The sequence below is a fragment of the Myotis nattereri genome (genome assembly GCF_964212035.1).
Source record: "Myotis nattereri genome assembly, chromosome: 11".
Classification (NCBI taxonomy): Eukaryota; Metazoa; Chordata; class Mammalia; order Chiroptera; family Vespertilionidae; genus Myotis; species Myotis nattereri.
Window position 1 is genome coordinate 2,714,565 of NC_138086.1, and position 23,453 is coordinate 2,738,017.

At 45.2% G+C, this 23,453-nt stretch overlaps 1 protein-coding gene across 1 annotated transcript in view; it reads right to left on the bottom strand.

The window, feature by feature from the left end:
• Nucleotides 1–18,969, bottom strand: part of UBE3C (ubiquitin protein ligase E3C) — a 113,668-nt gene extending 94,699 nt beyond the window's left edge. Inside the window, exons 1-3 of the mRNA XM_081101867.1 lie at nucleotides 18,585–18,969; nucleotides 1,882–1,935; nucleotides 82–156 (exon numbers count right to left, since the gene is read on the bottom strand). Coding sequence (XP_080957993.1) covers nucleotides 82–156; nucleotides 1,882–1,935; nucleotides 18,585–18,650 — 195 coding nt within the window. The 5' untranslated portion in view covers nucleotides 18,651–18,969. The remainder of the gene's footprint in view (nucleotides 1–81; nucleotides 157–1,881; nucleotides 1,936–18,584) is intronic.
• Between the last annotated feature and the right edge of the window lie 4,484 nt (nucleotides 18,970–23,453).

Here is a 23,453-nt window from a genome sequence, read left to right on the forward strand (position 1 = left end):
AATTTGCATATTATACTTTTATTATTATAGATAAGCACTCATATGCCTTTCTGACCATTCTCAGTTTATAAACAGACTTACTTGCTGTTTTCTGTCTCGATAGCCTCGAATAAATGACTGAATAATTATTGCGTTTTTCAATCTTCGCCTTTCTTCCTGAATAAAGGAGGAAGGAGGGAACAGTCGGTCAGAATCAGTGAAAATAACATTTAGTTAGTAAAGACTTAAAAATTACAGCTATATAATTCACATAGCACAAAATTCACTTTTTAAACTATACCATCACCAATTTTTGATATATTCAAATTTGTGCAACCATCTATCTAATTTAGAACACTTTCATCACCCGCTCCCCAAAATAACCATGTACCTATTAGCAGTCACCATCATTCCCTGTCCTGGCTTCCCCTACTTCCATGCCCTTGGCAACCACTTGAACTTTCTGTCTGTACTCTGGCTATTTCATATAGTGAAATCACAGAGTAAGTGGCTTTTAAAAAATATATATCTTTTTATTGATTTCAGAGAGAGGACGGAAGAGGGAGAGAGGGAGATAGAAACATCAATGAGAATCATTGATTGGTGCCTCCTGCACACCCCCTACTAGAGACTGAGCTGCAACCTGGGCACGTGCCCTAACCAAGATTCAAACTAGTGCCCAGGATGATACTTAACCAAGCCACACTGGTCGGGCTGTGGCTTTTTCACTTGGCATGAAGTATGTTTGTTGTAAAATAATTTATTTTTTATTTTTTATTTTTTTGAAGAAGCATGGAAGAGACAGAGAAACATCGATGGGAGAGAGACATATGGATTCTATGCCTCCCACACACTCCCCAACCAGGACCTGAGGGATCAGGAATCAGAGCCTGCAACCCAGGTATGTGGCCTTGATGGGAATCGGACCCAGAACACTTTAGTACATGGGCTGACACTCTATCCACTGAGCCAAACCAGCTAGGGCTGGTATGACGTTTTTTAAGGTTCACCCACATTGTATCACATATCAGTCTTTCAGTCCTTTTTATGGCCAATTAATATCCACTGTATGGTTGCCTCACGTTGAGTTTACCAGCCAATGGACATTTGTGCTTCCACTTTGGGCTACTATGAGCAATACTGCTATGGACAGTCATGAACAGTTTTGCATGGACAAACGGTTTTCATTTCTCTTGGGTGAATACAGGAGTGAAACTAATACCTGAGGAACTGCGGACTGTTTTCCAGAATGGCTTCACTATTTTACAATCCCACCAGAATAGTGACTTTTTTTTTAGGATTTGGCTTTAAATATTAAAAGAATACAGACAGGCAATACAAACACCTATTTTAAGGGTCACATCTTTGTTTCAAAGCAGAAAACTCCGATTTTTACTGACTTAAGACTGTCTTCAGTGACCTAGCAAAATAATGTATTCATCATCATTAAAGCATTGTAGGCACCACGTTTGACAGCCTGCTGTGCCAGCCCTAAGAAAGACCCTTCACGTGCACCTGTACAATAACCTTCCACGTGAGAATTTCTCTTGTTTTAAAGATGCAGAAACTGAGGGTCAGCAGTCAAACTCAGGCTGACACTAAACTGGGTACTCCATCTCCCACGTGGTACGGCTTCATGCCTTTTAGGAATGCCGCATAATCCACAGACCGCCCTTTTGTCCATCTTTCCTACATTGGTGTCAGGATAACTGCTTTACTGTAAAATCCAACAAATCCAGAAATGTTTCTAAAGCTCAATATATACACGTAAGTATACATATAGTCCATCACACTGAACACACACACACACACACACACACATATATACATATCTATATATATATAAAACAGTAAAACCCAGAATTTAAAAATACTTATAGACGATTAAAAAACTGTTTTTACCTCTCTTTTTCTTCTTTCTTCCTGAGTACGATGTAAAAGAGAAGCCTTTTCTTCCTAAACATAAAGAGAAAAATTATAGAATGTTTTGACCCAAAAAGGATTCTAAAGATCATCCAATCAAACCAACTGACTTAGCGAGAAATCTGAGGCACAAGAGGTTAAATGGTTTTCAGAGGTCACAAATCTAATTAAAGTTAGTACTTCAGTAGTTTCCTAAGAACAAAACCTATTTCTTCACACACAGTGAGTTCGAGTGAAACAGGAGATATGAATGAGATTGGTCACTGTATCAATGCCAATACCCTGCTTGTGACAACGACTACTTTGGCAAAGTACAGCCCCCAGGGGAAATGAAGCAATGTCAAGGAGGGAACCTTTCTATATTATTTCTAACAGCTGCACAGAAGTCTACAATTATATTAAAACAAATTTCAATGGAAAAATCAATTTCTTTATGGTTATCAAATTAACAAATTTTAATGTTTTTTCATCATAAATAAAACTGCATTTTGAACAAAGTTACTCAGTACATAGAAAAGACTAAATAAGTGGGACAATTAAACATTTCAAATAGAATAAAAATATCCTCCCACCTGGCCAGTGTGGCTCAGTTGAGAGTCAATATATGAACCAGGAGATTAAAAATAGTGGCAGAGTAAGTGGATGCTGACGGACATGCTCCCAGAAACAAACTGTAATTACAACTAAAATACAGAAAAATTTCCTGAATAATCAACAGAAAACTGGCAGGAGAGAACCCCAATACCAGAGGACCAAAAGTGGAGACGGCATAGAAACTGGTAGGAGGGGCGGAGGCGCGAAAGGACTGGCCGGGCCGGCACCCACAAATGGCAACTGAAGTCCCGGAGAGATATCTCAGCTGTGATGGGGAGCCACAGAGAACTCTGGGATCTAATCCCCAAGCTGGGCCCCCCAGAAGATAGCACCACAACTGAGAAGGGTACCCTCCTAACATCTGGCTGTGAAAAGCAGCAGGCTGCTGTCTGCCAGGGAGTGACAGCTGGAAATTCAGGCATCCTCTTAAAGGACCAACACACAAAATTCCCTGTGGAGCCACCCACCTTGTGCTCCAGCAGAGGGAGGGCAGAGTGGACTGGAGCTGTGCAAGCAGAAGCCAGGACTGGGGACATGGAGGTTAGAACTCAGAAGGCAGACACCCCCAGTTTCCTATGCTGAGTCATTCCCTCATGCAGGGGAGAACATCTAACCCACACAGACATTTGCCTTGCCTGGGGGGTCAGACAGTTGACACACCCTTTTGGAAAACACCTTGCCCTGAGGACACTTAAGAGACTAAAAATAACAATTAGCCTCCACCCAGAAGCAAGTGCCCCACCTATTAAAAAAAACTCTCACCACACTTGAGGAGGATTGCCTGGGAGCAATTTCAAATTGGAATCCTATCAGTCTGTGGACAGAGGTGGTCTCTGGAGGCTTTGAGTCTTTGCCTGATCTAATTAGCCAGGAGCAGCGTTTGACACTGTTCTGCACTAGAGAGATTGAGAGGTGTAGAGGATCTACCTAATACAGAGTCACAAACCCAAATAGGCAGCCAAAATGAGGAGACAAAGAAACAACCTCCAAATGAAAGAACTAGTGATTCTCTAGAAGAGGAGATAAATAAAGCAGTGATAAGAAATTTATCTGAAACAGAGTTCAGAGTAATGATGTTAAAAATGCTCAAGAGTATGAAAAAAGATATAGTAACTACGAAAAAAGAATAGTTTGAGATAAAGAATGACATAACACAAATAAAGGACACATTGGAAGGAGTACACAGCAGATTAGGGGAAGCTGAGAATCAAATCAGTGAATTAAAGGACAGTTGAAAATATCACTCAATTAGAGAACCAAAAAGAAAAAAACAATTAAAAAAACAAGAGGACAGCTTAAGGGAGCTGTGGGACAATGTGAAACGTAACAATATTAGAATGATAGGTGTGCCAGAAGAGGCAGAAAGGGAGAAAGGAATAGAGGTGTTTGAAGAAATAATGGTAGAAAACGTCCCTAAACCTGGTAAAGGAAAAAGTCACATAAGTTCAGGAGGCACAGAAAACCCCAAACAAGAAGAACACAAACAGACCCACACCCAGACACATCATAATTAAAATGCCAAAAATTAAAGACAAAGAGAGAATCTTAAAGGCAGCAAGAGAAAAGAAAACTGTTACCTACAAAGGAGTTCCCATAAGGCTGACACCTGATTTCTCATCAGAAACTCTACAGGCCAGAAGGGAATGGCATAAGTACTCAAGGTAATGGAAAGCAAGGAGCTGAGACCAAGATTACCATATCCAGCAAGGCTATCATTCAAAATAGACGGTCAAATAAAGAGCATCCCAGACCAAAAAAAAAAAAGGCTAAAGGAGTTCATCACCACCAAGCCAGCATTACAAGAAATGCTAAAGGGATTGCTGTAAGGGATTGCTGAGAAGAAGAAACAGAGAGAGAAACCTAGCCATGCAGAATTAAAATGGCTATAAATACGTACCTCTCAATAATAAACCTAAATGTAAATGGATTAAATGCTCCAATCAAAAGGTGTAGAGTAGCTGAATGGATACAAAAACGTGACCCAAGTATATGCTGTCTACAAGGGACCTACCTCAAAGCAAAAGACACACACAGGATGAAAGTGAAGGGATGGAAAAAAAATTCCATGCAAATGGAAAAAAAAAAGCTGAAGTAGCAACACTCATATCCGACATAATAGACTTTTAAAAAATCATGCTGCCCTAACCGGTTTGGCTCAGTGGATAGAGTGTCAGCCTGCGGACTGAGGGTCCCAGGTTCGATTCTAGTCAAAGCCATGTACCTTGGTTGCAGACACAACCCCAGTAGGGGGTATGCAGGAGCAGCTGATGGATGTTTCTCGCTCATCAATGTTTCTAACTCTCTATCCCTCACCCTTCCTCTCTGTAAAATAATCAATAAAATATATATTTTTTAAAAACACAAAAAACATCATGTTAAGCGAAATAAGCAAGTTGGAGAAAAGATAAATACCATATGATCTCACTCATTTGTCGAATGTAATGAACAACATAAACTGATGAACTTAAATAGAGCCAGCGGAGGGAAAAATATTCTAAAATATAACAGAAGTAATCCTGTTATTTGCAGATTTTTAATACTTCCTACAACTTTTGTGATATCATTCTATGTTAGTACAGTTTTGGTAGTATTATTATACTTGAGTCCTTTTATTCTTGAAATATTGATGTTTATTGCATGTAATATTATATGTAAGATCATTTTTCTTGAATAACTGGAGTTTATTGCAGGTAACATTATCATGTTTAAAATCGTTTTTCTTGCCAAAAAAAAATCACTCAATCAGAGAATCAAAAAGAAAAAACAATTAAAAAATAGGACTACAGCTTAAGGGAGCTGTGGGACAACATGAACGTAACAATATTAGAATAGCAGGTGTGCCAGAAGAGGCAGAAAGGGATAGAGAAAGTCTTTGAAGAAATAATGGCAGAAAACTTCCCTAACCTGGTAAAGGAAAAAGTCATATAAATTGAGGAGGCAGAGAGAACCCCAAGCAAGAAGAACCAAAACAGGCCCATGCCCAGACACATCATAATTAAAATATATGAACCAGGAGGTCATGGTTCGATTTCTGGTCAGGGCACATGCCTGGTTGTGAGGTCAATTACCAGAAGGGAGCATGCAGGAGGTAGCTGATCAATGATTCTCTCTCATCACTGATATTTCTTATTTTTTTAAAATATATTTTTATTTATTTCAGAGAGGAAGGGAGACGAAGAAATAGATAGAAACATCAATGATGAGAGAGAAATCACTGATTGGCAGCTTCCTACACCCCCCCCCCCCCCCCCGGGGATTGAGCCTGCAACCCAGGCATGTGTCCTTGACCATAATCAAACCCGGGACCCTTGAGTCTGCATGCCGATGCTCTATCCACTGAGCCAAATCAGGTAAGGCTCATTACTGATATTTCTATCTCTCTCCCCCTCTCCCTTCCTCTCTGAAATCAATAAAAAATGTGTTTTTTTAAAAAAACCTCCCCTCCCCAGAACTGTTCTAGACTATAGAGCATAGACATTTTATTTTTGTAAATTTAATACAAAATAAAGTCAAAGGTCAAAGATGTTATAAATGAATTCTTAGAAAAATCAGTACACTTAAACTTTTTAACAAAAATATATACCCTATTAAAAGACTGTTGGAAAACAAGTAATCACTAATTTAAAATTATACATTGAGCCCAGCCGGTGTGGCTCAGTGGTTGTGTGTAGTAGACCCATGAAACAGGAGGTCAGGGCTCATTCGATTCCTGGGGTTGTGGGCTCAATCCCAAGTGGGGGCATGCAGAAGGCAGCCGATGAATGATTATCTCTCCAGATGTTTCTATCTCTCACCACTCTTCCTCTCTGAAATCAATAAAAAAAATTTTTTAAAAGAAAAAGGAGGGGAATGGGAAATCTAGAGTATAAAGTACAAAGTTATGTTCAGAACTATGGAAAGCTTACAGATAAAAAGTGTCACATTTCTGGTCATTATCTTTATTTATGAACAGAACTGGTTGGTATGTTTATATCAACAACTAGAGCCCCAGTGCACGAAGTCATGCACAGGTGGGGACCTTTGGCCTGGTCTGCGATCAGGCCAATAGGAGCCGGCCAGTCAGGGAGGGACTGTGGGAGGGCTCCAGGGCATGTCCCGCCCTCTCGCCTAGTCCTGATGCACTGGACCCCAGCAGCAAGCTAACCTACCAGTCGGAGTGTTTGCCCCCCCCCCTCCCCTCCGGTGGTCAGTGCACATCACAGCAACTGGTCAAGCAGTTGACTGAACAGATGACCAATCAGTCAGACACTTAGCATATTATGCTTTTATTATATAGGATTTATTTTCCTTCTATTTCTATTTGTCCAAATTTAATGTGTTTTCATCATTTGATCATAACTAAAAACCTCGGATTTCCTGAAATAGTATACTCTGTTATAATTACAAAAAACATACTTAATATCTGAAATTTAATAAACCAACACTTTACCTTAAAAAAAGGTACATGCTGGCCAAAGTCACTAAATTTACTTTCACACACAGATGAGCTTAGTCATCACTAATCTAAAAGTTCAGAGCTCATGCGCTTTGCAGTACCACGTCCCTGTCATCTGCTTCAATGTCTGGTACATGTAGGTGCTCAATAAATATTTTCACAGTGAGAGAATGAACATTTCCCTAAGTAAAACAAAATAGTCTAATAGAAGGAGGAACCATACCATTGCAATATTTTCAAATCAAAATAGGTACTAAGTATCAAAAAGCTTAATTGAATTCTAATCCAACACTAGACTTTCTCAGGAATTTTGAGTTTGAAGCCCAGTGATCTATAACATAAGCCTAGAGTCAGTTATAGCAGAAACCAGTGGGAGTGGGACACACTGGTGGGAACAAAAGTCACGTGCGCTACACTTTATGCAGCAATGAGGGCACAGAGGATGGAAGGTCAGGGAGGACCATTTACCTTAATGCCCCTGGAGAGGGAGGGAAGAGAGCAGGAAGGGTACTCCTGGGCCTGGAGACCTCCCTCCTCCTCCTCCTCCTCCTCCACCAGGTCTCACAGGTGGCCCTTTGCCATCTCCACAAGGTCTACCAAACCTATACTATCTGTACCACTGACTTCTGAAACTTTTATTTTTAATTTTAGACCAAAAAAAATTGCAGAATGATCACAAGAGTTCTCTTATCCCTTCTATCTTTTTCCCATTCCCCCTCCATAACTGGAGTAAAATTAGAAAAAATAAGAAATTAACACAGGTACAGTATTACTAACTACACTACAGACTTTGTTAGAAATTCACCAGTTTCCCACTGATGATTTTTACCTGTTCTAGGATCCCATCCAGATCCTCACTGGACTTACTCTTTCTCCTTAATTCCCACCAATCTGAAACTCCATCTCTGTCTTTCACATCCTGGACTCTGTCCTTGATTTGGGTTTTTCCGATATTCTCTCACAATTAGTGATAGCTCTGAATGTTAATCATAGAGTAAAATATATATCATGACTCCAGTTACATAAACAATCAAATACATATAGGAGAGAAGAAAAACCTCTTCCTCAGAATTTATTCAGTTAATGAATGTAGAGGAACGAGGCATACAGCCTACTGCCCTGTGCTAACGCTAGCAGGCCAAGGCCTGAGCAAAAACAAGAGCTTCCTGATCTGAGTGTCTTCCTCAAGACACTTAGTAACTAACCACCAAGAGAAAGACAGTAGGAACCCAGAAGACACCAACCACCTGACCAGGCGAATCTCACCAGGAATAAGGTACAAGGCCATCAGGCACCACCATTGGATAGAGGCAAAGGATACAAAACTTTTATCTTGACAAAAGACTCCTTTTCAACTTAATTATATTCCTCTCAAGAGGAACCTTGCATCGCTCACTACACTAAATATAAAGCCTGTAACACTGACAAAGTATAAAGTACATACTCCTGAAAATAAACACAATGAAGACAAAAGTGCAGTTACATTTTAAATTAACTAGATTAAAAAATAAACACTGATTACAACAAAACATCATACATTTATTTCTGAAAAGCCCCATCTGGAAACTAAGTTTTTTAAAGCAAAGAACTATGAGGAGCTATGTAAAATTCAAGAGAAACGCACTGGCATTAAAAAAAAATTTTATATTAAAAACAGATAATGCTAACTTCCATGTTTATCATTAGCTCAAGCACCTGGTATTTAACACCCTTCTCTGACACAGCTGGATTCTTAAAATGAATCTATAACCAAAACACTAAGTGTGATTTTGGTTTAACAAACTTTTGTTTCAAGAAGGCATCAAGGGTCTGACCTTTTGAAAGTGGCCTTCTATCCAGTACTGTTCTCGGTGATTTTTTTTAAAGGATGTGGGGCTTGTTTCTATCCATTCACCATACTCATGGAGCTTACTCTTAACTTTATATATGTGGGATGCAAAATACTTTGTTCAAGCTTTTCACAATTCTTTCCCCATGGTTCCAGGTCAAGGGGAGACCTTCCTGTTTCCAGCATAGGGGACCTGCCCATATCTTCACAAAGCTGGAGGATGAAGGCCACTGCCTTGAACAGGGCGATGCATTGACACTCATAGGTACTACTCTTTTTATATATATGCTAGAGGCCCGGTGCACAAAAATTTGTACACTAGGGGGGAGAGTGGAGAGGACTGTGCCCTCTCACAGTCCGGGAGCCCTCAAGGGATGTCCCCATCCTCTGCCTGCTGGCACTCGCCTTGGCTGGCCTGGCACCGCCTGCTTGCCGGCGGCAGCCCCGCCCCCCGCCAACTGGTCATTCCATCGTTCAATCAATTTGCATATCACACTTTTATTATATAGGATATATTATTGATTTCAGAGAGAAAGGGAGAGGGAGAGAGAGAGAAATAGAAACATCCATGATGAGTGAGAATCATTGATCAGCTGCCTCCTGCATGCCCCCCACTGGGGATCGAGCCCGCAATCCAAGCATGTGCCTTTGACCGGAATTGAACCCAGGACGCTCCAGTCCGCAGGCCAACACTCTATCCACTGAGCCAAACCAGCCAGGGTGGTACTACTCTTAACTAGCCTCTCATTTGTGAGATTTACAGGACTGCCTTTGGATACGAAGGTCATTTCTGATGGAATCACTGACATCACACATGTGTCTATGTTACTGTTTGTCACAAATTCACCAACATATTTTAAAAAAATTTCCTCTAGTTTATGAGATAGACAGAACATGTCCTCGAGGGCTTGTCTATTCAAGCCCTCATGTTTGTCAAACAACAAAGGGTTATTGCAGTTAAACGTATCGGAGACTCCTCAGTTTGCAGTGAGCAACAGCAACCCCGTCTTCCCTGGTGGACAACCAGCTGCCCCAAATACCTGGCCTAGCTATACGTAGACAAGGCACTTAATTATCAAAAGAACCTTACCGATATGCTCTTGGCTGTCACTTGTCATCACAACTTTTATGCTTTTGGCCACCTGGCAGCTCCAGACTGCAGTCAGATACAATACCACAGATAAACTGACTTTCCAATTGTAATTCCCCTGTCATATGGGGACTTGCTTTCAGGCTGTTTAGGAGACTTTCCTGTTGTTCCCAAAAGTTTAACAGTTTGCCTTTTCGTTTCAATATAAAGCTTGAGTGATGGTTTCTTACTGGAATTTTGCTCATAATGAGATAGCTTCACTCTCTCAGATTTCAAAATCTTCATTACATTTTTGTTTTTGTTTTCTATGAAGTCAGCAAGTTTACAAGACTAAAAGCCCGTTCTAGTGGGTCATTACTTCGTCCTTATTTTATGAAGACAAATGGCAACCATCTATCCTTGGCTCTCTCCCTCCCAGGAGCATGCCCACACCTTCCCTTTCCCGGAGGTGCTTTACCTCTACCTTTCTCCCTCCTAAGCTCCAACGGTCCTTGTTTTGCCTCCGAACTTGCTAAATAAACTTCGTCTTATTAAAGATAAAATTATGCCCGATGGTGTGGCTCAGTGGTTGAGCATCGACCTATGAATCAGGAGGTCTCAGTTCAATTCCCGGTCAGGGCACATGCTGGGATTGCAGGCTGGATTCCCAGAGGGGGTGTGCAGGAGGCAGCCATCAATGATTCTCTCTCATCACTGATGTTTCTATCTCTCTCCCTCTCCCTTTCTCTTTGAAATCAGTAAAAATATAAAATAAATAAATAATCATAACTATCCTTAGTACCTTACTTTATAAGGCAACCTTCACCTTTAGGCTTTCAAAATGATACTGTTTTTCATTAACCCCTAATCCATGTCAGACTCAGAAAAAATAAAGGCAGAGTCATGATCCTAAGTCAAAATTACGAATACCTACACGTGGCGCACACTAGCAAATAGCTGTCACCTTCTGAAAGTGAAAACTTGCCATGCTGCTAATAAAAATGAACAACCAAACCTACAACAACACACAGGAGAGCCAGCATATAGGGATCCACGCTAGCGATACAGACCAGGGCTACACAGAGCCCATGCTGTGCCTGTACACACAGATGCAACCACGGAAGCTGATGATGCCTGCACCTGGCTCACCACAAAGCTCCCCAGTTCACCTCACCATCAACAGGCATCTCAGGGAAATCACAGGTTTCATATCCTAGTTAGGTTTCTACTGACACTGAAATAAATACTACTAAATTTTAAAGATGTTCCTTCATATACCACTAAATCATCACACACAATACTTTGGGACAGACAATGACCTACACTAACGAGGTCAAAGCATGAGTAAACAAGTCAATGAGATCTCCAGGGAGGAGCAAACAGAAATGGAGGTAAGAAATAGAAATCTAGCCCTAACTGGTTTGGCTCAGTGGATAGAGCGTTGGCCTGTGGACTCAAGGGTCTCAGGTTCGATGCCAGTCGGGGGCATGTACCTTGGTTGCGGGGATGTAGCCAGTGGGGAGTGCAGGAGGCAGCTGTATGATGTTTCTTTCTCTCGATGTTTCTAACTCTCTATCCCTATCCCTTCCTCTCTGTAAAAAATCAATAAAATGTATTTTTTAAAAAACAGGAATCTATAGAGAAAAGTGTATTACTCAATAGTGTTGGGCAACTGAGTAGCCTAAACAAATGACGTCGTATACCTAGTCTTCACATCAAAATGGCTTCCTAATGAACCTAAGATTTATATGCAGACACAGCACCATACAATATGGGAAGATAATGTGGGAATAAAATAAATCTCAGAGGAAGAAGACTTTCTAAGAAAGATATCACATATTAAGTCTATGTTACTGTTGTCATTAAGTTATTTAAGCTCTTAAGTCACTTAAGAATGATGAATTTGACCACATAAAATTAAAACTTTCTGCACAGAAAAATATCATAACCAAGGTTTAAAAAAGTGACAAAGTGGTAATAAATATTTGTAACACTGCAAAATGAACATTTGTAAAAGCTCAATAATAATTTTAAAAGATTAACAATCAAATAGGAAAATTAGCAAAAGTTATAAATAGTATATAGGAAATAAACAAAAATATCATTTAAACATAGGAAATTAATTTTACTCATTTTTGGAAAAAATGCCATAACACAGTGAAATTGGCTTTTTCACCTATGTAATCGGCAAACGACACCTCAGGACAGGCTGTGAGGTGCAGACAGAGGACAGCAGCTACGTCCATGCACTGACATAACCCTTAACGGGCGATCTGGAAATATCTACAAAAATTCAAAATGTACACAGCCATTGACCTGCACTTTTAGAAATCCAAACTCACATATGATAGACACATGACAAGGATATCCACTGCAATGCTGTTTAAATTAGCAAAACACTGAAACCATCTAAATGGCCATCAAAGACATGACAACTAAATAAGCTGAGACATTCATTCTTTACATGGAGTGTCACGCAGCTCCTTATGAGAATGCAGCGCAGATGTGTATGGACCTGGAACTATCTCCAGGGGAAGGCAAGAACATGCTCCATCATGTGTTTAAACCAGAGGAGTGGACACCCTTAGTGAGTCTATGTGCAGAAAACAGCTCTGTGAGGACAGTGAATCTGGTAACAGTCCGACTAAAGAGGACTGGGTTAGGGGATCCTAGTAGGAGCGAAAGGCAGGGCGACTTTTATTATTGTACTTGAATCTGTATTTTCTACTGCTTGAATTATTACCCATGTACATGTAATACTTTCTCACTTTTTTAAAAAATATATTTTATTGATTTTTTTTCAGAGAGGAAGGGAGAGAGAAACATCGATCAGCTGCCTCCTGCACATCTCCTACTGGGGATGTGCCCGCAACCCAGGTACATGCCCTTCACCAGAATCGAACCTGGGACCTTTCAGTCCGCAGGCCGACGCTCTATCCACCGAGCCAAACCGGTTTCGGCAACTTTCTCACTTTTTAGAACATAAAACTAATGAAGCTATATGAAAACATAATTTTAAAAAAATCTCAATATAACCAAGAATTTATGTTCTCTCTATATAAAAACCTAATATGAAAATAGACTGAACAGCGGAGCAATTGAACAACTGGTCACTATGACGTGCACTGACCACCAGGGGGCATGCAAGGGACATGGCGGGCGTCGGCAACAGGCCAAAGAGTGCGGAACATAGTGGGCCTTGACTGTGGCGGGATGGTGGAGCAGGTGATCAGGGGAGCCAGACCAAGGCAGGGCACCATTCGCTGTCACGGGGCAAGACTCTGGTGATTACTAAAAATTCTTTGCTTCCGTGCACCAGTCTCACAGGGTGCTCGCACCCGCTGCCAGCGCCGGCCCCGCTCACACCCACTGCTCGCACCCACTGCTGGCACCCAGCGCCGGCCCTGATCGCTCAGCACTGTCAGTGGGCGCAAGCAGCAGCTGCCAGCCCCGATTGCCCCTGAGGGCTTCTCACCTCCCCCTGCTCCTGAGGGGCAATCGGGGCAGCAGCCACCTCTCGCACCCACTGCCAGTGACAGCCCCACTCGCACCCGCTGCTGGTGCCGGCCCCAATTACTCCGCACCATCAGCAGGTGCGAGCGGGGCTGATGCCGTCAGCGCGTGGGAGCGACAGTGGCAGGGGTGGGGCTGCCAGCAAACAGGACCAAGGGCCGAGACGGAAGGGGCCAAGCAGGGGTGCAGAGGCTGCCACCACAGCCTCATGGCCCACAGTTCCTTTCAAGGTGCATGAATTCGTACACTGGGCCACTAGTAAGTTCATAAATGAGTGGCTCGGAGGAAAAGAACAATAGGTGTCAGCAACAAGCACATTTAGATTTTGTTAAGTTTTTTTGTTTCAAATTATTACACTTATATTTGAAAACATCTTTTACCTTTTAAGTTCTACAGGCCTAGAAAAGTTAGGGGTTCCTAGGAACAGTTAGAGACCACTTTCAGAAAGTGTTTTGGATGACTAAGCCTATTGTTCTCAGAGCACCCTCATCACTTCCCATGCTAATCTCTCACCTCCACAGTTGTGGCTCTAAACCTATTTATTCATCAATATGTAAATAACAGTAAATGACAGCATACGTCTCTATTTGATAGTTGAGATTTAGACCCATTATCTTACCTCCTCTGAAAATTAAATATGATCAAACTTCACTAACAGAGATATTCTTATATGGGGAAAAAATGCTTTCTTCATGCAAATAAACTTAGTGGTAACAAAAAGAAGTTTTTAGAAAAGTCAGTCATATGTAGTTTAAATTAGATAGGAAGATTAGATTTCATTAACCATCAGAATAAAAAAAATTATGGTAAAAAATGAGTATATATTGAAGTAAATTTATATAACATGACAATTTCCATAAAATCAAATGCTCAAATTAACTGCTAACCATTTATAAAAAAAGAACTGTAGCATGTTTATTGATATCTTGATTTAAAATAAAACAGCTATGAGGTTTCCACTGTTTCATCTATTTGGGTTGTCATTAGCAATTTCCTCCACTTAACAATGTAAACAAATGATCAGTTTACATCTGCTTCAAGTTAGTATTTCCCACTCTCAAGCACTGACATGACACTAAAAGTTCTACACAATTCAGCTGAAACCGGTTTGGCTCAGTGGATAGAGCATCGGCCTGCGGACTGAAAGGTCCCAGGTTCAATTCCGGTCAAGGGCATGTACCTGGGTTGCGGGCACATCCCCAGTGGGGGATGTGCAGGAGGCGGCTGGTCGATGTTTCTCTCTCATCGATGTTTCTAACTCTCTATCTCTCTCCCTTCCTCTCTGTAAAAAATCAATAAAATATATTTTAAAAAAAATAAAAATAAAATAAATAAAAGTTCTACACAATTCAAAGAATATTTAAGTAAAACCCTTTCTTTTGAGTTAATTACAGTGGGAGTAGAGGTAAGATGGAGGATGTGCAGGTAAACGGCAGAGGACTTTCAGGGTGAGGAGCTCCTCTGTCTGATACTGTAGCACTGGACACACATCACTATACATTCATCAAAACCCACAGAAAGTACAGCACAAACAGGGAGCCTAATGTATCAATATTGGCTCACTAACTGTAACAAATGAACCACACCATTCAAGATGCTAATCACAGGAGAAATGTAGGTGGAGGGAAGGGGGAATGAAGAACTCTGTTTCATCTGCTTGATTTTCTGTACACTTAAGAAAGCTCTAAAAAATGAAGTCTATTAATTTCTTTTAAAATATTAAAGAAGTATTAATTCTACTGCCACGTACACCTCAACTATCTGGAAAGTTGGAAGGAATTTACTTTCCTTCCTATCTATAAACTCTCCTGTGTCCACATCCATTTCTTTCCTTTAAATCTAAAAATATGACCCTCTTCTTCTCCCTGGATTCTTCGCACTGTTGCTTCCACCAGGCCCCGACAGCCTGAAACCCCCAGAGTCAACGGAACGCAGTGAATACTAAGTCCATGCACATCCTTCCACCTGCTGGGATACCCCTTCCTGTCCCTGACCTATCCCAATCCCACTCGTCCTTCAAGGCTAAGCCCCTGCCCGGCAGGCATGGCTCAATTGTTGAGTGCTATGAACCAGGAGGTCACATGATTGATTCCCAGTCAGGACATTTGCCCAGGTTGTGGGCTCGATCCCATGTGGGGTGTGCATCATTAATGTTTCTATCTTCTCTCCCTCTCCCTTCCTCTATATTAAAAAAAAAAAAGAAAGAAAGAAAAAGAAAAAAAAAGACTAAGCCCCAACCAACTCTATCCTTTCCTAGACCAGTCCCAAGGGAGACTCAGATGTTGTAACTACTCTCTATCGTAATTTCATCTTTACCTGTTTAAGGCTTATATTCCTAACAACATTATAATGAGGGCACATCCCTAGCCGATTTGGCTCAGTAGATAGAACGTCGGCCTGCGGAGTGAAGGGTCCCTGGTTTGATTCCGATCAACAGCACCTGCCCAGGTTGCAGGCTAGATCCTCAGGAGGGGGCGTGCAGGAGGCACCCGATCGATGATTCTCTCTCATCATTGATGTTTCTACCTCTCTCTCCCTCTCGCTTCCTTTCTGAAGTCAGTAAAAGATAAAATCCTATATAATAAAGAGCTAATATGCAAATGGTCATCATGCCCTCACGGTGTAATGGCTCAGACACTCAACACTGGGGAGAGAGGAATGGGGACCAGCCAGGCACAAATGAGCTCACGAGAGAGGAAAAGGGACCAGCCTGGCTGTGGCTTGGGAGAGGGACAAGCTGCATGCCCCTCAGTCCCGGGCGCCAGTGGCTGGGGCTGTGGCCCAGGAGAGGGACAAGGTGCCCGCCCTGTGGTCCTGAGTGCCAGCACCTGCGCCTGCGGCCTGGGAGAGGGACAAGTCACCCACTCTGCGGTCCCAGGCGCCTGCGGCTGCAGCCCAGACAAAGCCACCTGCCCACGGTCCCCTGAGGCTGCAGCTGGCCCAGGCGAAGCCGGCCTGGGTCCTGGGTGCCTGCGGCCAGCCAGAGGGAGGGAAGCCTGGGTCCCAAGTGCCTGCGACCAGCCGGAGGAGGGAATCCTGGGTCATGGGTGTGGGGCAAGACAGAGGTGGTTAGGGGTGATCAGGCCAGCAGGGGAGCAGTTAGGAGTGATCAGGCAGGCAGGCAGAGGGGTTAGAGGCGATCAGGCAGGCGAGCAGTTAGGAGCCAGCAGTCCCAGATTGGAGAGGGTCAGGCCGGGCTGAGGGACTCCTCCCGCCCCCGCCCATGTATGAATTTTGTGCACCGGGCCTCTAGTAAAATAATAATGAGGGCACAATGTTTCCTTACAGTTTCAGATCCTACACAGAGCCCTCAGAAATAACCACTAAAAATGCTCATTTATATTGGGGGAGGAGAAGTATGTATTTATTCAAAACGTTTCCCACTAAGCTCAAGAAAAAAGGGACGATGTCAACTAATTTAACAGAAAGATCATTATAGCTTTTGTCTTTTAGGTAAGGGTTAGGCCGTAATTCAGCTAAAGAGAATTAAGGAGAATAAGCATGTGTAGGTAGGTGTTCAATATAAGGAAGCAAAATCAAAACTACAATGAAACTACATCCCCACCAGAATTGCCAAAATTAAAGGGACTGACAGTACTGTTAGTAAGAGGTGGAGGCACTGACTCCCTCACCCGGCAGGTGTGGCCCGAAAGGGAAAGTGGAGTGTGCTCAGGGTGAAGCCGGCATCTCAGTGCGTCCCCCCGAAGAGAAGACCCACACACAAGTGCCTGTAAAGAAGAATGGTCACCTGGCAGTGTGCTCAGTGGTTAGAGTGTCGGCCAGCGCACGCAAGTATCACAGGTTGGATTTGGAGTCAAGGGCACGTACCTGGGTTGCAGATTTGATCCTGCCCTGGTAGGCACTCATGCGGAGGCAACCAACTGATGTGTCTCTCTCACATCGGTTTTTCTCTTTCTCTCTCCTCACCACCCCCTGCTCCCTCCCACTTTCTAAAAAGCAATGGAAAAAATATCCTCCAGTGAGGATTAAAAAAAAAGAGTGGATCCACTGTGTCACACAACGGGATAAAACCAGATGGGTGATTCCACCTCTCAGAACTCGGAATGTGCCAAAGACGCCAGAGCCAACAAAATGGCAAACTGTATGAGACTCCATTCACAGGTCATTCAACAGGGAAAACTTACCTGTGGTAACAGAGGTGGGAAGACAGTTATCGCTGGGGAAACGCGGGGGGGGGGGGGGGGGGGGCAGGAGGGAGCCTGGGAACGCTGGGAGGAGGGGTGGCCACGCCGCTGCGTTCACAGGTGAAATCCTTCAAGCTGAACCTACTCGTTCGGATTCCTCCAGGAGCCAGTGCACCCTCCCCTGCACCGCAGGCCACTGCTGCCTCCTGGGTGGGGGGGGGGGGGGGGGGGCTGGCACCTCCCCCAGGGCAGCCTGCTGCAGTGACTGACTAACAGGGGTGTACAAGGCGCCAGCCTTGCTGCGAGTTCTGTCCACACCTGCCCTCTCCCCAGCCCGCCTCAGGCCCACACGGAGGGGCAGGTTGCGACCCTGAGTGACGTCAGCTCCACGCCTCCGTCAAAAGTAGTAGAAAATGGCAATTGTGTGCACAGCTAAAAAGCGAGACCTGCCACTCCTCTCCTGGGAGCAGAGGGTTGCCTGGTGGTAACACCCGGCCAGGCCGAGCGGGTGTGCCAGGGCGCCTGTCCCCGGCCCACGCGAGCAGGGCGCGGGCTCGGGCGCGGGGCCTGTGCTGGCTTCCTGTCCACCCTGGTTCTCAACGATTATAAGAACCGTAGCAGAAAAGCCCTAGATTCTCTCCAGAAATACGCTTCCGGGGGCTGGAAAAGCATAACTCCACAGGCTCGCCCCAGCCATGGGCGCGACCAACACGGCCTGTGCAGTCCCTCGGCGAAGGCCCCCCGCGCGCGGCGCCGGAGGAGGGCTGCCCCGGGGGGAAGGCTGCCCCGGAGGAGGGAGGGCTGCGGGGGGCGGGGGGGGGAGGGCTGCCCGGGGGGAGGGCTGCCCCGGGGGGAGGGAGGGCTGCCGGAGGCCGGGGCGACACAGTAGCGCGGCCGGTTCCGGAGAAGAAACACTGTGTCCTTCGCTACGGACAGAGGAGGCTGCGCCTCCCGCCTCCCGCCTCCCTGCGCGGGCTGGAGCTGGGCGAGCGGTGACCGCGGCCCGCACACCTGCTGGGGCGGCGGGCGGTGACACAGCACCCGACCCTCGGTTCCCGCCCCCGGAGGCCCGGACGCCGCGGCACCGGTCGCGCTTACCTTCCTGCTCGCGCCTCCGAGGGACACTTTGGGCCTCGTTTTAAAATCCCCTTCAAAGCTGAACATCTTTACAGCCTAGCCCATCGGGGAGCGGCCCGGGCCTGAAAGCGACGGCCAGGCGGGCGGCGGGGAGCGCCGGGAGGGTCCCGGCGGGGAGGACGGCCGCGCCGGGGAGCGCCCTCGAGCCCACCCTGTGCTCTGCCCGCCGGGCCGGTCCTCGCGTGGGGGGCGGCGACACGGAGGGGGCTCCGCCTCACTCCCCCTCATCCACGCCTCCCGCTGCTCCGGCCCCGGCCGAGGGCGCCGCAGGGAAGCAGACCCGCGCTCGCGCCCGGAGCAGCGGCCGGGAGGAAAGATGGCCGCGGGTCGCTGCCGCCGTGCGCGCGCCCGCCATTGACGCCGCGGCGCCCTCCGACGCCCCGCCAGCGTGCGCGCGCCCGCCGTGGACGGCGCGTCAGAGGGTGGGAACCTGACGCCGTGACCTGGTTTGGACCCAGGCGCGTAGATCGGGGGCGTGGCCTAGCTCGTGGGCGGGACCAGGGGCGTGGCGCGGTGGTGGGCGGGGCCTGGGTCATGGACGCTTTGGCCTCTGAGTTGGACTTACCTGTCAGTTGTGCACCTTTTAGGGAAGCAGGCTGGGAGGTCTCCATAAGATGCCAAACGACCCATCTGAGAAAAAAGGATCAGATACTTAGTGCCTGTAGGGAGTGCGTACCTATCCCATCATGACCTGGCTAGCCTCTGTAACGTAGTCTTGTACATACACACACACACATATCACATGCACACACATATACAGAAATGTATATCAAGTACACACATATGCATAAATATACATGTCACGTGCACGTGCATTATAAATATATAATGGACACATATATACATATATTATACAAATAGATATCACATAATTCACACAAATGTATGTAATAGACACATGCATATATATTATATACACATGACTGAAACCGAAATATATTTTTAAAATGTTTATTGTTGAGATTACAGAAATCCCCCCCCACAAGTGCTCCCCTCCACCCAGTACCTGCCCACCCCAGGCCTTCACCACCCTATTGTCTGTGTCCATAGGTTATGCATATATGCATATACCGCAAGTTCTTTGGTTAGTCTCTCCCAGCCCCTTCTCTCCCCTTTCCTCTGAGATTCGTCACTCTGCTCCATGTTTCTTGCCTCTTGTTCTATTTTATTCATCTGTTTACTTTGTTCATTAGATTCCTTGTTTGTTTATTTTGATTTTAAGATTCAATTGTTGATAGGTATGTATTTATTGTCATTTTATTGTTCATATTCTCCTTCTTCTTCTTCTTCTTCTTCTTCTTCTTCTTCTTCTTCACCCTTCAACATTTCATTTGTTCTAAATACTGGTTTAGCTTTTTCTTGTCTGTGAAGCTCTTTATCTGACCTTCAATTCTAAATGAGAGCTTTGCCGGGTAGAGTCATCTTGGTTGTAGGTCCTTGCTATTCATTAATTTGAATATTTTCTGCTACTCCTTCCTGGCCTGCAGTTTCTGTTGAGAATTTAGCTGGCAGTCACATGGCTCTCCCTTGCAGGTAACTAACTGCTTTTCTCTTGCTGCTTCTAAGATGCTCTCTTTGTCTTTAACCCTTGGCATTTTAATTATGATGTATCTTGGTGTGGGCCTCTTTGGGTTCGTCATTTTGTTTTGTTTTTATTTCAGAGAGGAAAGGAGGGTGAGAGAGAGGAAAGAAAAAACAGCAATGATGAGAGAGAATCATTGACTGGCTGCCTTTTGCACACACCTCCCCCCCCCCCACTGGGAATCGAACCCACAACCCGGGCATGTACCCTTGACCAGAATCGAGCCTGGGACGCTTCAGTCCACAGGCCGACGCTCTATCCACTGAGCCAAAGTGGCCAGGGAGGTTCATCTTGTTTGGGACTCTGTGCTTCCTGGCCTTATTTGTAAGTCTATTTCTTTCACCAGGTAGGGGAAGTTTTCTGTCATTATTTCTTCAAATAGGTTTTCAATGTCTTGTTCTTTATCTTTGCCTTCTGGCAACTCTATGATGTGAATGTTGGTATGCTTGAAGTTGTCCCAGAGGCTCCTTACACTATCTTCATATTTTGGGATTCTTTTTTTTTTTTTCTCTCTCCTAATTGGGCGTGTTTTTTTGCTTTCTTATATTTCAAATTGATGATTTGATTCTTGGTGTCCTCTACTCTACTGTTGATTCCCTGTAAATTATCCTTCGTTTCTGACTGGTCCTTTTTCATGTCTTTGATGTTCTCCCTAAGATCCTTAAAAGTCTCACTAAGTCCCTTGAAGCTCTTATTAAGTTCCTTGAGCATCCTTATAACCATTGTTTTGAACTCTGTATCTAGTAGTTTGCTTGCTTCCATTTCATCTAGTTACTTTTCTGGAGATTTCTCATGTTCTTTCATTTGTGACATGTTTCTTTTTGTCTCTGCATTTTGGCTGCTTCCCTGTGTTGGTTTCTGTGTATTAGGTAGAGGTGCTATGTCTCCTGGAATTGGTAGAGTGGCCTTGTGTATTAGGTGTCCTGTAGGGCCCACTGGCTCAGTACCCCGTCACCTGAGCTGGGCACTCTGGGTGGGCCCCTGTGTGAGTGTGTGGACAGTCTTGTAGTTGAGCCCTGATTGCTGGTGACATCACTGGGAGGAATTGACCTCCAGGCCAATTGGCTGTGAGGACCAGCTGCAGCTACAGTGGAAGAGCTGCTGTGCAGGAGACACCCCTATGGATCAGGACTTGCTTCAGTGGGGCTTTCATGCTCACTAAGTCTGTCCCTTGAGTGTGTTGCTCGTGGATGTGTAGAGCTATAATCTGGCATGGTGTAAAGCTGACCACTGGGTGCACTGGCTCTGGGGTCTCCCAGGAAGTGCAAAGTCAACCACTGACTGTAACCTGCCTGGGGTCACCTGGCACAAGCTACAGAGTGATGTGCAGATGGCTGCTACTTGTGTTGGGCTTGGAGGTGCTCAGGAGAGGCCAAGCTGTGAACCAAGGCAGGCTGCTGCTAGTGTTGGGCTTGAGGCCACTTATCCAGAGGTATGGGACATGCTGAGTGCAGCTGCTACTTGTTTGAGAGATTTTAGGAAAGTCTGAAGTGTGAGCCATGACAGGCCACTCATATGGAAAAGCCACTGCAAACAGTTTGGGTGGGCTGCAAATTGGGTGAGGAGGTGTCTCAGGGAATCACCAGAGCAGAGTGAACAGTGAGGGCCAGGTTGATGGAGACTCAGATATGGTGCCTGCCAGTTGGCTCTGTGACTCTGTGATGGGGAAGGTCTCAGCACAAGAACAATGACCTCTGCGAGAACCCTTGTCTAGGAGAAAGCAGCCCCTCCAAGTTCTTGCCCTGATGTCAGACAATTTAGTTCCTTCCTATATGTTTCTGGATCCTTTCAAGCTATTGCCCCAGCACTGGAGCTCAGAGGAAGGGAGTCTAGGTAGTAGTAAGTCCGTGCACCAGCCCTTTCAGAGGAACTGCCTGCGTTTCCAGCAGCCTCTGTGCTACTCAGCCACAATCCCTGGTTTTTACAGCCCAAAGTTACAGGGTCTTCTCTTCCAGTACTGGAACCCTGGGCTGAGGGGTCTTGTGTGGGGCTGAGACCCCTTGCTCCTCATGGGAGGCCTCTGCAGCCAAGATATCCCTCCTGATTCAAAACACACCACATGTGGGTGTCCAACCAGCCTGTTCTGCACCTCTGCCCCTCCTACCAATCTCAGTGCACTGTCTTCTTTACTTCTCTAGTTGTAGGTCTTCCATTCAGCCAGTTTTCAGGTGGTTCTGAATGATGGTTGTTCTGTATTTTAGTTGTAATTTTTATGTGATTATGGGAGGATGCAAGTACTGTGTTTACCTCTCTGAAGCCAAAATTTTAAACACTAATATATATCATTACTCTGTGGGATGCACTGATGTTTTGTTTTTATGATTTCACAATCCACTAATGGATTTCAATCCCAGAAAAATCCTGCCCCCCCCCCCACACAATGTGTGTGTGTGTACTAGCATATCCTATCTAATAAAAGAGAAACATGGTAATTAGCCGTACCTCCGCTACCCTTCCCATCAGCTAATCAGGGCAATATGCAAATTAACTGCCAGCCAAGATGGCGGCCAGCAGCCAGGCAGCTTGAAGCGAACATGAGGCTTGCTTGCTTCAGTGACGGAGGACTCCAACGTTCCCTGCCTGCTGCTGCCGGCCTCTGAGCTTGCAGTTTGAAAGATTGTTACAAATATAGAAGCTAAACAAACTCCAGAAACCTGCTTTCAGCCAGCCGGGATCTCAAAGCTGGAGTTGAAACAGTGTTTCAATTATAGAACCCAAACAAACCAGATACCTGCTTTCAGCAGCCGAAGCCTCAGAGCTGGAGCCAAGCCTAAGAGCTAAAGCTGGCCCAGAATTTAAAAAAAAAGAAAGAAAAAAGGAGAGGTTGGGAGCTTCAGTCACCAGCCAGCCTGAAAACAGCCCTCAGCCCCTCACCCAGACTGGCCAGGAACCCCAGTGGGGACCCCCACCCTGAAGGGGGTGTGACCAGCTGCAAACAGCCATCAGCCCCTCATCCAGGCTGGCCAGGCATCCAAGCAGGACCCCCACCCTGATCCAGGACACCCTTCAGGGCAAACCAGCCGGCCCCCACCCATGCACCAGGCCTCTATTCTATATAGTAAAAGGGTAATATGCCTCCAAGCACCGGGATCAGCGTGACAGGGGGCAGCGCCCAAACCCCCTGATCGCCCTGCGGCTCTGTGTGTGACAGAGGGCAGGGCCACAACCTCCCTATCCGCCCTGCTCTGTTCGTGACAGGGGAAGGCGCCCCAACCCCCTGATCAGCCCTGCTCTGTGCCTGATAGGGG